The sequence below is a fragment of the Melitaea cinxia genome, chromosome 9 (assembly GCF_905220565.1).
Source record: "Melitaea cinxia chromosome 9, ilMelCinx1.1, whole genome shotgun sequence".
In the NCBI taxonomy this organism is placed as follows: Eukaryota; Metazoa; Arthropoda; class Insecta; order Lepidoptera; family Nymphalidae; genus Melitaea; species Melitaea cinxia.
The window spans coordinates 11,122,777-11,139,969 of NC_059402.1; the positions used below are offsets into that span (position 1 = coordinate 11,122,777).

Consider the following 17,193-nt stretch of genomic DNA (forward strand, 5'->3'; position numbering starts at 1 on the left):
CACGAAATCTTCAAAACTATAACACTTACAAACTTAAAATTTGGCATGTAGGCTCTTTATAGGACGTAGACTTCCGCTAAGAACGGATTTTACGAAACTCGACCCCTAAGGGGGTGAAATGGGGGTTGGAAGTTTGTATGAAAATCCTATGTTTTTGAAGTAAGAGACTTGAAATTTAAAATGTATGCTCTATAGATGGTGAGAAGGTGTCTAAATAATTTATCTTTACAAATCAACTCCCTTTTTGGGGTTAAAACGGGTTATGGTAGGTTGACTCGCTCATCACGAAATCTCCGAAACTATAACACCTACATACTTGAAATTTGGCAAGTAGGTTTTGTATAGGACGTAAACATCCGCTAAGAACGAATTTTACGAAACTCGACACCTAAGAGGTTAAAACGGGGGTCGGAAGTTTGTATGAAAGGCCTATGTTTTTAAAGTAAGAGACTTGAAATTTAAAATGTATGGTCTATAGATGGTGAGAAGATGTCCAAATAATACATCGTAATCTATATATGTATATAAAAGAGAAAGGTCACTGACTCACTCATCACGAGAACTCAAAAACCGCTGGATGATCCATCCATCCAGGATGGACAAAGATGAAATTTAGCAGGGAGGTAGATTATAGTTAGTAAACGTCCGCTAAGAACGGATTTTTTGATATTCCACTGCTAAGGGCGTTTGATTGGGGTTGACAGTTTGTATGAAACATATACAGCAGCTATAAGTTCGCCTGCTAGGTTATTTATACTGCAGCCTGAAAATAAAACTAAAAATGTGGTGTATAGAGGTTTTATAAAAATAATTAATAAATTATACTAAATTGTGCCTTATAAAAAATTACTTAGCGTGACAAGCATTTCAAGTGACTGAAATAAAAAAATAATTTGCTTAAACATCTTGATAGTAATGCATATCTTCATAACCACGCGAACGTAGTCGCGGGCAACAGTTAGTGTATTATAACAATAAGTCCCCAAAAGTGTATATGATCGATTCCCTCAAAATTTACTGGGCTTCAAGAGGAAGGTTTACGGAACGACTAAGCCGATTTTGATGAGATTTTGAGTTTCACTGGAAGTTTGCCGGGAAAACTTTGTGACTCACTGATTTAAACGCGGGCGAAGCCGCGGGCACAGCTAGTTTATTTATAAAATTGTAATCACATTCTTTAACCCACTCTTTAGGTAACTTATTATATATTTTTATCGACTATATTATACGTGCCGGATGATGTGTGTTGATAGTATCAATTTATTTTTATTTCGTAATGAATATTTATTTATTCGGTAATTCTCTGTTTTGTGTGAGTGTTTGTATTTTCTTAAAAATTTGCGTATTTCTAAAATATAAAGGCAAGGTTAGGTGAGTATTTTGTATTTTTGGAAATAGAGTCGGCAGCTTTCGGTTTGGGTTATCAATACATCTATACATCTATATTCTATACAAATAAATAAAATTAGAATGTCTGTTTGTGATATTAAAACACCCGCTTTTTATTAAATGCATATGGATGTACACACGGTATATATACCAAAATAACATTTTTTTACAGTTTTTGTCTGTCTGTCTATCTGTTTGTTCCGGCTAATCTCTGAAACGGCTGGACCGATTTTGACGAGACTTTTACTGGCAGATAGTTAAATTTATTTTATCTCTTCGAACCGAACAAAAACTTTATTGTTAGATTCCACGCGGACGAAGTCGCGGGAACAGCAAGTATTAGCAATAATTCTACTATTTTTTTGGAAGGTATATAAAATAGAAGCATCGGTGCTATTGCCACGTAGAATCGCGCCACTTAACTAAAGCCAAGAACGTATATAAGCATAATAGGTACTGACTACACTCGTGGTTTTCTTTCTCTCGTAATGCGTCAGAAAAACTGGCCAACTTTGATTAAAGTTTTTTCAGCTAATATGAGTGTCTATAACAAAACCGAGCAAAGTGACTTTATTTACGCATTCTAATTTAGTGTCTTCATATGTGTAATTTTAGTTTAGTCCTTTTTATAATAAGGATGAAAAGTTATTATGTTAGTTGTTTCAAAATTCATTTTAAGATGATGAACATCTAACCAGTCAGAGGATTTTTAAGTAATGAGTAAAGGTTTTCATGGACATTATTATAATAATTATTTTAAGATGAAGTTAATAAGTATATGCCATCGGCATGTAGCATCGGTTTAGTGATAGGTTGAGGGCGGAGTTGTAACATTTCATCTCATTGGAGGCGTGAACTTTTGGATTTTCCAAATTTTTAATTTTTATGATAGGTGTAACAGTGAAAATAAATACTTGAATGGATTACTCATAAACTCACTAAATGAACTCATATCCCAAATGTCACTGATCGACCAATGAGATACAATTCTGTTCTGATCTGTATAAAAGTCTACGTAAAAGTTTGAAGTCAACGTAAAACGCACCTTGTCCTGTAATCTTGTCATAATAACTGCTGTAGCTTCAGTGTCGAATTGTGGTCTACCCGCGCGTCCCACCATTTGTAATATGGTGCTAATGCTGTATTCCTATAGGATTATTAATGTACATATCTTCGAAATTCTTAATGGAAATTATTATTAGGAAACCAATATTATTTAAACGCAATTATGTAAAGACGTCATGAAGCAATAAAGGTATGTCGAATTTATTTATTAAGAATAGAAGACAATCGGTTCAACCTTTCCCTTACATAAAAAAAGAAACATCTATAATCAGAACTACGAACACAAATAATATACATACTCTTTCAATCTGCACCTCTTTAATCAATAACATCGCCATACATTTTTGTGGGATATATGAAAAGATTCATCAAATAGGTGACTTTGGTGCATAAAAAATGAACACGGATTTCATATTTTTTATTTTCGAGATAACATTTGTCGTGGGAAAATAGCGCAACGCGTGTGCTTATTGACAAACTGCAACCGCAGAAGTAACCTGGCAATTGTTCCGTATAATAATTGTGACCTCTTTCTTATGTTACAAAATTATTGATTGGTATGTTTCGTTACATTTGATGTCGAATCTATTGACGTCATCATTTTAACAGATATTGTTAATGTTAATTGTATTTAGCAGGTAGAACAAGGCAGCTCAACCTTTTTAGCAGTCGGGTCAAACGGAGGAATCAGACATTTGCGGCGGGCTACTGACAATTCCTAATTTAATAACCCTCAGGACATGTGGAATACAATTTAATATTTTGATTAGGTAATATTTACCGTTAAAAACAAAGAGCATCTTATGTTATCATAACGAAACAAAATTGAACTTATGTATTTATGTCTCTTCTCAAATCTAAATCTGAGGTCTAATCTAAGTCGTTGTTACAATCGATGTGATTTCTGCAATTGTTTCTCTTTTAATTTTTTTTTTATTAGGCGACAAATTCGAAGTTGACAGTAACAACATCATTTTTCAACATTTTTTTTTTGATTCTTAAAATCTATTCCCCAATAAGTGCGTATTTAAAATTCGTACCTGATATGCTCCATTGACATACTGCTGAGTATTCTTGATAATAACTAGATGTGCCGGTAAATTAACACCCATCGCTGTTTAGAAAAAATAAAATATTTTATTAGACTAGAATGGATCATAATTTGTTATCACTTCAGCCTATCGCAGTCCATTGCTGGTCATAGGCTTCCCTAAGATCCCGTCAGACATTATGGCGCGAACTCATGTGTTTTGCCCATAGTCACCACGCAAGGCAGGGTTGGTGACCACAGAGCTGGCTTTGTCGCACTCAAGACTCCGCTGCCCGTCTTCGGCCTGTGTATTTCAAAGCTAGCTGGATGGTTATCCCGCCATCGGTCGACTTTATAGGTCTCAAGGTGGTAGTGAAACTTTGTTATATCTAATTCGCCTCTTAAGACACCCACGGGAAGAGAGGGGGTGGCTATGTTCTTTACTGCCGTAACCACACCTTACTTATACTTTGTCATTTGTAGCTTGTCATAACGAGAAAGTATTTTATATAATCTATTCGAGTCTTTTCTTTTTATTTTATTAAGTAGATAATTTGTATGATAGAACCATAGTGTTTCTATGTATCTTTTTTTTAATTAGACTGTATCAATAATATATAATATTTACGATGCAATCCAAATGTATTGTCTAAAATAGCGTTATTATCGCTAAAAGATACAAGATATATCAGTTCCAAACAACCTCTAGCAAAGGACATGAAAAAGAGTAAAAATAAAGTTTGCTTAAAACGATAAAACACTAATGTCGTGCAGTGAAAGGCTTTACGTGCTTAATTCAAAAAGTACGGAAGCTGTTTATTAGGAAAATGATCAAAATGCAACGGTTTCCGTTTTTCAAACAATCTTTTGGAGACGTCACGTTTCGTCTCAGACTTGCTTATCTCTGATCAGGGAGATTATGGGATACCAAAATATGGTACAAGTAACCTATTATTTTGTACAAATATAAAATTTATTTGATACACAATAAGGCCTATAATACTTCATTTGTGGATATTTAGTTGAGTTCTTGGGTTATATTTGCGAATATATTTTAGCTTTTAGCGAGTGCGGCGTGTCCAAAGCATGAGGTCGTAGACGTGATGTGTGTTATCCTTACGGTACTGACTATCAACGAATCTTTAGGAAACTGAACTGTTCTCGGTAACGGGATTTCGGTTTTGTTGTTTATATTACGTGCGCTTATGCAATTGGATTATGTAATCGAAATTGAGGAATTGGGTGAGGCTGGCAGGTAAATAATATAAAAATTGATAAAAATACGTCCTTTACGTAAATTACTACATTTTTTAAAACTTGTAACATTTTAATGAACAAAAATCTGAGAGCAAGAGAGCTGAAATAATGGTGAGGATATTCTGAAATATTTAGTTTTAGGTATATCCGTAAATTCGCAATGGGGCAGTGTAGGAGGTTAGGTCATTAGGATACAATCCTTTTCTTTGTAGAAGAAAAGGATTTTTCCCAGGAGTTTGACAATTTCAGGCTAAATATATGTAAAGGGTAAAAACGGAAATCTAGAACTAGTTGTAAGGCCCTGATGTTTGTCCGTTCATACGTTATAACTCTGTATCAATGATGTTGTAGTAAGTGGATACTTAGTATGTTCACGAGTTATTTTTTAAATCTTAATAAAAATAAAATAAATTGAAACGTTTGTTCCACTACCACCTTGGAACTTAAAAAGCCGATCGATGACGGGATAAAAATCTAACTGCTGGCTTTGAAATACACAGGCTGAAGACGGGCAGCAACGTCTTCGGTGCAACAAAGTCAGCGCTGCGGTCACCAACCCGCCTGCCCAGCGTGGTAACTATGGGCAACACACATGAGTTCACGCCGTTTTTGGCACGAACTTATGGAGGCCTATGTCCAGCAGTGGACTGCGATAGGCTAAAATTATGATGATGATGATCGAATTAAAACTTAAAAGGAAAACTTTATAAGGAATTGGTTATTTTTTCAATGGCTTTTCGTTATATATTAAGAAATCGGTCAAAATATGAGTTACCTAAATGAAATCATCTACATTAAGTAGGCACATGGCCTTTTTTTCAAAATAGCGTAATAGAAAGTCAAAATATTATCAAGAAAAAAATTTATGTATTAAAAGTGTTTTAATTTGTTTACCTAATGTAGTTGTAGTGATAAGTATGGGCAGATCTCTGTTCCGGAAAGCGTGTTCTATGTTCATACGCTCTTCGAAAAGCAAGCCAGCGTGATGACACCCGATACCACTCATGACTAATGACTAATAAAAAATATATATATTAAATATCATATATAAATATTATATGCTTAGTGGAAAATTTACATTATTTTAAAAATAATACCGACTTTGCGCTACGCGTCTTATTAAATAGGTACGTATTTTGTGTCTAGAAGAAAAGGCCGAACCTTAATTTACAAAATTTTAATTAAATGAAGATTTTGCATTTTGACTTTTTATCATCAATATTTAGGATACAAAACTAATAATATTTTCTTGAAACCTATCTTGACTTCCGTAATGTTTTAATTAGTCGTTTCGAACCAGAAGTTCCTTCGTTTAACAGGTTAACGCCGAGTTGCACGAAAAGAAATTAAAATTTAAGTAGTGATTAAACTAATTTAATCGCAGGAATTGTATAAAATTCTTGTGATTAAATTAGTTTAATATCTACTTAAATTTTAATTTTGTTTCGTACAACTCGGCGTAAATCAAACCAACACGTCATTTTAATAACATTACTACAGATTTATTACAAAAATACTGGAACATTTTAAAGTTTTGGTTCCTTCTATTTTTAATTTCTTATTTAAGGGTTTGCATTTTGATATACAATCAAAATATCGATTGATAAAACTCCAATAGTACCTACCTGAATTTTCTTAGTCTTTATAGTAGACGCCAATGCTGTCAATTTCATCCTCTGTTCTGAGTTAAAGCTAACCGTGATCTCTTTTGATAAGGTTTCAGCAGTTAAGACTACACTTTTTCTTGTGTTACAGAAGATCTAGTTGTGATAATAATATGTATTATGTTAGTAAGATATTTATTCATTTTTAACAGCTTAAAAAAAATGTACTATAAAAATGTAATATATATGTACTTTTTCTAAAACTTATATTTCCAAAATAAATAACATTTTACATTATTTTTAGTATTAAATTCTCATATACATGTTTTATTGTACTTGTGATTAATTACATACTGTCAAGGATATAGCATTAATTTATTTATAGTATCGGAAAATGAAAAAACTTTTCCAGAACACATATTAAGTATTATTTCAGACTAACCAATAAGAAATATTTAGTATAGTTACCAAAGTAGGTTTTCCATTGTGATATTTTTGGATGATAGGCCAAAGTTTATAACTGAGGATTATGTCGAATTTAAATATGCTAGTACCTTCTGCGCAAGGATACCCTTCCACGACGCGCTTTAATTTTACTGGACGACTTTCATTACCGAATCTAGTCGAAATAAAGTGTGTCAAAATCTAGTTTAAACAATCAGTAATTTGAACTGGGAATGCTGATAAGCGACTAAGAGAATATGCAAAAGAATACCAGTGTAGCTCTTTGTATCGGCCTGTTTTAATTTTTCTATGTAAATAAAAATGAATGTGGCTAAGCGCATAACTCGAGAATAGCTCAACCAATTCCTTAAGGCCCGCGGAGGGTTTTGATACAAAAAAAAAAACTAATAAAAAATAAAAAATTAAAAAAAAAATCAAAAAAAAAAAAATCACTATTAACTTTTGACAGAACGAATTCTGTCCGGGAAGCTAGTTTAGAATAAATGTACCTAAATAGAGCTCTAGTAATGTTCTGTAATACGAGGGTGCGCTTTTAAGTTCACGAAATGATTATATTAGAAGAGGGTAGGCGGGATCGTTATTATTTCAACACGATAAAAGACTTTAATTATTTTTTTGATACAATGATAGGCTTGCGTTTGACCACTATTTCACCTGATGATAAGTGAAAATGCGGTCTAAGATGAGCACGCTTACCTAGAATTAACCTGTTCACTCGCTACTTAAAGATCTCCAGGTTATAGTTTTCCGGAAACACAGACGCTGGTAGAGAGTTCCATTCTTTGGCTGTACGGATCAAGAATGTACTCGCGAATCGCTTAGTGCGTATAGATCATTAGACTTTCAACTATTGTTAACCAAGCAACTGAATCGGGAACAAAGTGCCAAATATGAAGAATATCGAATATCGTGCGGTAGTAAAATTTCATACCAAAGCAAGGAAAATCTGCTTAAACCATACTGAAATAGATATTGGTTTACGAGGACTATTACCCAGGAATAACAATAGTTTACAAGTGGCATTATTTGTTTAAGCATGGCAGGGAGTCACTTGAAGACGATCCAAGGCTGGGTCGCTCCATAGAGGTGACCTTGCCAGAACTTATGCAAAAGTAGAAAAATTAGTATTGGAAGATGCTGGTCTAAAAAAGAAACAATTTTGAGAAGAGCGGTTTAAGTATCGGAAAAAAAAATTTTCAAAACTCTACACAATCATTTTGGCATGACTAAGGTTAATGCAAGATGGATTCCGCGAATGCTCATAGCAGCGCAAAAAGAACAACGCGTGGAATATTCCCATGCGTTTTTGAACCTCTGCAATGAAGAAAAGGATGGCGTGTTGAATCGAATTATTACTGGTGAAGAAACTTGGGTTCATCATTATGAACCTGAGTCCAAACAAGACTCCGTGCAGTGGCATAAAAAGGGTATACAACATTACCAAAGAAGTTTAAGGTGTCACATACGGCCGGGAAATGAACCGGGGGATGAACACAAAAAAAATTGTACGATAGTATAAATAATTTAATTGAAAGGTCTGAAAATGTATTCGTCGTAAATATATTTAAAAGGAAAAATAAATTTCTGTTATTATTTTTACTCAATACCTTTATTCCGAAAATATAAAAACGCGCCCTCGTACATTATTCTTTTAACTTTTACTTCTACTTAAATAAATTTGACTTATTGCCAAAGCCCTTATCACGTGATCAGTGAAAATTATTCTAGATATTTATGTTTCTAGTAGTTTGACTTACTTATAATAAACTGCCTGTCGATCTTTGGTACCAAGCCAGGCAGCTACGTCTTCTGGGTTACTAACAGTGGCTGACACTGCTATAAATCTTATTCTAGCTACTGACGTATTAGTTGAAGTAGATATTGCATCTGTTCCTTGGTACTGCGCTTTCAGTTTCTCTATACGGTGAGCCGATTGGACTGATGACTGAGTTTATGAGGTAAAAATATTTGATATATTGGGTAGTCGAGAAATATTTTTATATGAATGGATTTAGACAAACCATGACCTAAATCATCTTTCTGTCTGGATGAGTAATATCTACTAAAATTACATATTTATTTTGTTACATACGTAGGTTTTATTAACGCATCACAATAAAATAATTTGATATAGAAATTATAAAAACTATTATAATTATTACAAAAAAAAGTTATCTATTATCCTCAGTCTTTTTGAGCTTAATTTTTTTATACAACTAGATCGGCAAACAAGCGTACGGTTTACCTGCTGATAAGTGATTACCGTAGCTTATAAACGCCTGCAACACCAGAAGAGTCGCAAACGCAAATTTACTAAAATTGTTTTAGCACTATTCCAAATTAATACGTGTATATAAATAAACAAACAATAAAAACTAAAATGGTATCAGCCGATATTTCTAAGGCAATTAACGATTTATAAATTGCTTTTGCACCTCATTTTTAGTCCTAGGTATGTGTCACAAACTCACAATTATAGGAGAATTTAATTCCAGTTAAAAATATTCTGCATATGTAACTATACCTACTCATATCAAGTTTCATACTTCGTGCAAACGATTCAGTAGTCTTGTGCTGACAGACACATTCCATACACCTACATCATACATGCAACCATCAACAAAATTTTCAGGTCTATATATTTACGGGCTTACTTCGATCGTCTTCATTCGACTAACGACAGCTTCTAAAACCGGTCCACGTAGTTCATCATTCAGTATATGAACTTCATCGATTAGAAACAGTTTTATAACTTCGACCAATGACCTGTGGTCTTTCCACCTACGAGTCAACATGTCCCACTTTTCCGGAGTTGTTATTATTATCCTACCAATCAAAATTATTACTTTATAGAGGATTTTTTTTTGCTTTAAACTTTTTTTAACTTTTTTAACCTTCATGGGCATTGATACTCTTGAAATTTATTTTTAGGTGATCATGGGGTTTGCAACAGTACCAAAATATCGGAAATATTGTAAAGGTTCCATTCTCAGACCTTGAAAATAACTATTATTTGTTAAATTTTTTGGTACCAAATGTAAGTAGGAATTCTTAAAGTATACCAATTGAGTTTTAACGATTATTTTCGGGACATAAATTTCACATGCCTTACTTAGTGTTGTATGTAATTATGTTAAATTAGTAAATATATATAATGTTTTGGTTCCGGAAATACGAAACATACACAAAAGCCTACATTAAGAGAAATATACGCGAATAGAGTAGCGTAAACTGCAAATACTTGAATCAAAATAGTAAAAATATCACGTCAATAGCTATTAGTCCACCAATAAATATTTAAATATGAATATAACCTGTAAGGCTTTAATTGTGGGAAGTCAACATCTGTATCACCGGTCACTTCGATACATAATAAACCCAGTTTGTTGAACTTTGGGTACCATTCTGTGAGCCTTTCTGTGCAAAGAGCCTTTACTGGAGCCACTAAAAATTTGTGGATGATGAGTAATCGGTTTTTGAAACAAGCATTTTTGTATTTCACACGAAAATATAACTCCATGTATTCACTCAAAATCATATCTAAAGAATTAAAATTAAATCAAACCAAAACAGTCACGTAATAAAATTAACTAACTGTATATAATTTTAAAATCGTCAGTGTAATTGATATCTTCAAGTTCCATAAGCAAATGTACTATAGCCATTTCAAATACAACTGTTTTACCAGAACCAGTAGGAGCGCATACAACCATAGATTTGTCTGTAATTAAACATTTCGTTATGAAAGAATATTACATTAAATAAAAATTATTTTTACCTTCATGATACAATAATAGTTACACAAGATAAGAAAGAATTACATAATTTATAATTTGTGAGTTCATTTAACTAAATTTAATTCTACGACATTTAAGTTACGGAAAATATTTAAGCTAATACACAAATAAAGAAATTAATGAAGTACTTACATTTGTAATTTTAAGTAAAAGTAAAAAAACAATACGAATACACTATACACATACAAACATAATTATATTTTTTCATTTTATTTGTTCTCGTTTGGATTTTGGATTATAAATTAAAACTAAACAAATAAAGGTTTCTACTTACCAGTATACAAAGCATCTTCAATAACACTCGACTGCACAAAATTAAAATACGGATAAGAAAATACGTGCCTATATTTGGAATCTGAAAAAGTAACAATTATTAAATTCCGAAAAATAGTTTAAAATTTGTAAGTTAGATGATATAAGATTATTACAAAAAGACTTGCCTATTTCTTCAATGCTTCGAAAATTTCCCTTCTGGCCCGTTTTCTTTGGTGGTCGATTGTGCATTGATATAGGCATTTCTTGAGAATTTGAGTTGTTAGATGATGGTAATGAAATAGGTTGCGAATTGCCTATTTCGTCGTCTGAAATACCTGTAATATTTGGACTACAAAAAAAAAATATTAAAATATTTCCATACAGTAAACTGTATATGAGTATAATAGAATGTAATAACTTGAATATAAATAAGTACCGAAATTAAGTTTAAAATATTTTTTCTCAATACTTACATTTGTTCTACCATATTGTATACGATGAAACAACCTAAATCATTAAATATTACAAAATCTTATTTAAAATAAAACTTAAACCGCGCGAAAGTTCTATCATACAGATTAAAAAAATAGTCTCACAACATTAGTTTTATATGTTGTTGTTTTAAAATTTATCCCCAATAAGGAAAAGCAAAGGACTATAATCCATACAGCCTAGTTTGAATTTGTAAGTTTCGTTCTGATATGTCATTAGTTTTATAGTTCACATTCATTTTATACTTTTTTACTACACATCCTATATTTGGGTGTAGGCCTCTTTTCCTATATAGGACAAGGATCGGAACTTAATCCACCACGCTAATCCACTACGGGTTGGAGGATATATTTCCGACTATAACAACCGGGACAAAAAGCTTGACATGCTCTTCAATGGACAAAATCAAATCAAAATGAAAAATAGGTAGATGTTGAATATATTTAAATTTAATATGATGCTTGTACTTTGATAAACAAAAGTAGAATTGTAAACTTTTTATGTAGGAACATTAAGAAAGTTTGAGGTAGTTAAATCCATGTTATAAGTGCCCACAATATTACTTATAAGACCCTAAGTCCCAAACAGCTATTTAATATTACATTGTGAATTATACCAACAAACAAAGGGCAACATTATACAAAATTGTCATTGTCAAAGTAATACTTGTTTTGAAAAAAAGCGCGGGAACTTTGAAGTGAAAAGGCGGTCTTTTTTTTTTCAAAAATATTTTATTAATTTTATAATTCATTCACTGGAGTTTTTTATAAATAAATACTTATAAATTAATCAAGAGATGGGGAGAAGTAAGAAAAGGAAAAAGAAGGAGGAAGGTAACGCTGAGGACGACTCGTTGAGCTCCGACTCCGAGTCCATAAAATCTGTTGAGCTAACAGACGCCGAAAGGTATGCCCCGTTTCGGGTAGCCGATTACGTGCGGCACTACCCTGAGAACGGGGGTAATTTTGACTATATTGTATTCCTGGAGAGTACAGAGGCTGACAAGCCAATCGGAACAAGAGACATGATGACACTCGCTAATAGCATAAAAAAATATAATAAAGGCGTGAAACAACTAAAACGCATTAATAAAAGTAAAGTTGGAGTTATCTTTGATAGACCTGCTTTTGCTAACGCGGTCTTAGGCAACAAAAAATATCTTGATGGGTACAAACTTAAAGCTTCCCTTCCGGCTGCCGCTACAGAGGTCACTGGGGTAATTTCTCATGTGCCTATAGAATTATCTAATAAAGAAATATATTCAGCTCTAACTAGCACGAAAAATATTATATCTATACGTAGATTTATGCGACGTGTAAGAGAAAATGGAGAAATAAAATTAATCCCCACAAAAACAATTTCTATAACCTTTTCCTGTCCCAATTTACCAGATAGTGTGGACCTCAACAGCTGGCGGTTCGAAGTACGGCAGTACATCCCGCCAGTAAAGCAGTGTCTAAAGTGTTTAAGATATGGTCATATTGCAAAATTCTGTAAAAATTCACAAAGATGCAGCATTTGTGGCGAAGGTCACAATTTTAAAGATTGTCAGACTCCTTATACTGCAGCCAGTTGCTGTCACTGCTCTGGCAATCACATTGCCATATCCCCTGCATGCCCTGTTAAAAAAGAAAAAATCCAGCTTAACAGAGATAAATTTCAGAAAAAAAGCTTTGTTGATGTTTTAAACAGCTCTCACTTTCCATCATTAAACAAAACTGATCAGTTCTTATCTCTTTTAAATTCCGAAATAATACTCAAATCTATTACAGAAGCTTTAGTAAAACTTATAACACTAAACAAAAATAATGAAATACCTATCTCTTCCCAAAATATTAAAAATGTCCTGCAAGATACATTAAAAAAGGTTACTAATAAATAATTTGTACTTTATGGATACTTTAAATATTGTGCAATGGAATGCTCAGAGTATTCTACACAATCAACATATTTTTAATTATTTCCTTTTGGACAAAAATATTCACATTGCGTTAATTTGTGAGACTTGGTTAAAGCCTTGTCAAAAATTTAAGATACGTCATTACAATGTAATTCGTCTTGATTCAGGAAACACCCACAATGGCGTAGCCATATTAATACATAGCTCTATTTCTTATTCTAAAATTGATACTTTTTATGATGACTCCATTCAAAATGTTGTTGTTCGTATAAAATACTCTAGCAACAAAGAACTTACTATCATAAGCTTTTACAGTCCAACTAATTGCAATCCTGCTTTTTCTAAATCTAAACTAGACAGGTTAATTAAAAGTTTACCAGAACCAATCTTCCTAGCAGGAGATTTTAATGGCCTAAACTCAGCCTGGGGCTGTTCTACTTCTAATTGTCGAGGCAAAGACATTTTAGAGTCTATCAATAACAATAATTTGGTTATACTTAATGACGGAAGTATGACCACTGTTGGTTCGCACATATGGAGACAGAATGCTCTTGACTTAACCATAGTATCACCTTCATTGGCTCTAGAGTGTGACTGGTCAGTACATGACGATCCCTTAGGCAGCTACCACTTTCCTGTAATCACAAAAATTTTACTTAATAACAATCATTACAATGCCACTCCTATTCCCAATAGTAGCTCACTACCCTGCTTCCCTCTCCTGAACAACGTTGATTGGAACATTTATAATTTAAATGTCCAACTATTGCTCACTGAATTTTCTCTTGATACACAAGACCCCCTTCATAACTACACAAAATTTACAGATATTTTACACTCAGCACTGTGGAAATCATCTTCTATTTCTAAGCACTCTTTGGTTAATACAGCTTTATCTTCATGCTCTCCTTCTAACTTAAATAAAAAAAAAAAACTTCTTCCTTGGTGGAATTTCAATTGCACCAAAGCCGTATTAAATAGCAAAAACGCTTATTTGACTTTTAAATCTGATCCCACTGAGGCTAATTACATTAATTTTAAAAGACTACAAGCCACCAAAAAATATATTATCAGAAATGAGAGAAGAAACAGTTGGATAAAACTTTGTGAACAATTTAACAGATCGACTCCTATATCAGTCATTTGGACGTATATGCGAAAATTTAACAAAAGCTATTCTCCACCTTCCCATAACAACTCTGACTATTCTTGGATCTTTGATTTTCTCAAAAAATATACTCCAGATACTGTAGAGCCAGCCTTTAATCTTAATTCTTTCTGCCATATTCTTCCTAATCAAAATTTTATTATAAAATCTTTTACCATTGTCGAATTAAATTCTGCTATTTCATCCAGAAAAGACTCTACACCTGGCCTTGACTACATTTCATATAAAATGCTTAAACACCTGTCTTCTCAATCTAAACTAATTTTATTAAATATCCTGAATCTTCTTTGGGAGCATAATCTTATTCCTATGGATTGGAAGGTTGATTGTTTAGTACCTATCTTAAAACCCAACAAGGACAAGTTTAACTTTGATTCATATAGACCTATAGCATTGACTTCTTGCATGGGAAAAATATTTGAACAACTTTTAAAACAAAGATTGGAACATTTCATAGAGTCTAATCATATTTTACCTTCTAATCAGTTTGGTTTTAGAAGAGGCAGGTCTTCAAGGGAGAGCATTGCTCACTTACATCTTGATATTTATAATGCTATACAATCAAAGCAAGCTCTCGCTGGAGTTTTCTTCGATGTAGTTGGAGCCTTTAATAATGTTAACCATCATATTCTATCCACGGAATTAGCTGCGATTGGTTTACCTGTAAAAGTTATACAATGGATTTTTAATTTTTTGCACAGTAGGAAGGTATTTGTTAAGTATAATAATAGACTTATTGGTCCAAGGCTTTCTCATAAAGGTACATGTCAAGGTAGCATTTTGAGTCCATTGATTTTCACACTTTATATACATAGATTAAACTTAATTCTAGGCTCTCATATATACAATTTACAGTTTGCTGATGATTTGGTAGTCTATTGTTCTAGTAATAATATAACTACCCTAAATCTTAAGTTAAACGAAGCTTTAGTTAAATTAAATTCTTATTTTAATTATCTTGCATTGGACATTAGCTTTGAAAAGTCTAAAGTCATAGTTTTTAATAAAGTAGGGTCTGAAAGAATTAAAATAAACTATAATAATATATCTCTTCTTATCACAAATGAAGTTAAATTTTTAGGTGTTATATTCATGAATAACTTATCATGGAACAAATATGTAGACCACATAGTTGATAGAGCTCTTAAGGCTCTTAATATTTTAAAGTCTCTTGCAAAAACATATTGGGGTTCTGATCCAAAAATCCTTCTTACCCTATATAAATCTCTTGTACGCAGTCATTTTGAATATGGATTTCTATGTTTTTCTGCTAATGACAAGTTGGTTAACAAATTAAATATTATTCAAAATCACAGCCTGAGACTTATCACTGGCGCCATGAAAACAACCCCAATTAATTCGTTACAGGTCGAGTGCAACATTTCCCCTTTACACCTTAGATTTAAATATTTGAAATACTGTTTTTTGCTAAAACTGTTTTCCATTAGTAATCATCCTCTAATTAAAAAGCTTAATTACTTACATAGTAAATATCCTGTAAATGCTCCATTAACTTCTAATAACCCATTTATTCTCTTCGAATATTCATTCATGTTAAATCTAAATAACCAACACAAAATACACAGTTCTAGCAATTGGATGTGTTACGAAAAGGAGTTTGACTGTCTTATTAATCAAATCGATATTATTATTGACCATAAGCTAAAAGAGCGCCAGGAAGTTTACAACCTCATAGCACAATACTCTGATAAGTTCAAACAAGTTTACACAGATGGATCAAAAAATGATATAAATGTTTCCATGGCCTATTATGTACCTCATCTGAAGTTTGGCCAAGGCGTCAGATTGAAAAAGGAGATATCAATATTTACAGCTGAAGCTCTAGCAATTACTGCTGCCCTAGAATTCATTAAAAAACAAACTAATCAATATTGGCTGATCATTACTGACAGTATGAGCGTTCTAAAGGCTTTAGATAATTATCAATTCAGTGCTAATACAAACTTCATCATTTTAGAAATAAGACATCTCCTTTATCAACTATCCAGAAGAAACTACAACATCAAATTATTGTGGACACCTTCACATATAGGAGTAAGGGGAAATGAACATGTGGACTTTCTGGCACGTTCAATTGTTGACAGTGACAGCGGCAGCCCTGTTGATGAGAATGTTGCCGTACCATACACTGATCTATTAGTTGCTATTAAATCAAAAATCCTATCTGATTGGCGTGATCTTTGGCGACAAACCTTGTTAAGAAAAGGATCTTGGTATGCTCAGATAAATCAAGATATTGGAAAAAGTCCTTGGTTTACTAAATCGCATCAACATAGAAGCAGAAAATATTATACAATACTATGCCGCTTGAGATTTGGACATTGCAGATTTAATGCACATTTGAATCGTATGCGTATCATCTCATCGCCCGTTTGCCCACATTGCACCAACAACTCTACACAGTCTTTAGATCACATATTTTTTGAATGCTCCGCTTTTAATCTGGAACGCCTCTTATTTATAGCCAACTTGTTATCAACTTCTGGACCAAAAAATGTCCCGCGCAATACACAAGATTTATTGACTAATTTGGATAACTATACTAGTATATTTGAATTTATTTGCAATACTATCAATGATATTTGAAACAGGATCAGGACCTTCATTCATCGGATGTGAAATTTTATTTTGATATTTCAGGCTTCGGCCTATTACAGACTTGGTTTCGACCTCGCCTATCACTTATAGACAAAGAAGAGTAGACGAAAATATGAAATTTCAGACTTGGTTTCGGCCTTACTCTACCAGTC

At 32.8% G+C, this 17,193-nt stretch overlaps 1 protein-coding gene across 1 annotated transcript in view; it reads right to left on the bottom strand.

Moving 5' to 3' along the window:
- Positions 1-11,349, bottom strand: part of LOC123656138 (probable ATP-dependent DNA helicase HFM1) — a 38,078-nt gene extending 26,729 nt beyond the window's left edge. Inside the window, exons 1-12 of the mRNA XM_045591846.1 lie at positions 11,336-11,349; positions 11,048-11,211; positions 10,882-10,962; positions 10,406-10,531; positions 10,125-10,254; positions 9,465-9,636; positions 8,568-8,755; positions 6,814-6,964; positions 6,367-6,501; positions 5,636-5,756; positions 3,495-3,568; positions 2,435-2,536 (exon numbers count right to left, since the gene is read on the bottom strand). Of these exons, the coding sequence (XP_045447802.1) occupies positions 2,435-2,536; positions 3,495-3,568; positions 5,636-5,756; positions 6,367-6,501; positions 6,814-6,964; positions 8,568-8,755; positions 9,465-9,636; positions 10,125-10,254; positions 10,406-10,531; positions 10,882-10,962; positions 11,048-11,211; positions 11,336-11,349 (1,458 nt within the window). The remainder of the gene's footprint in view (positions 1-2,434; positions 2,537-3,494; positions 3,569-5,635; positions 5,757-6,366; positions 6,502-6,813; positions 6,965-8,567; positions 8,756-9,464; positions 9,637-10,124; positions 10,255-10,405; positions 10,532-10,881; positions 10,963-11,047; positions 11,212-11,335) is intronic.
- Between the last annotated feature and the right edge of the window lie 5,844 nt (positions 11,350-17,193).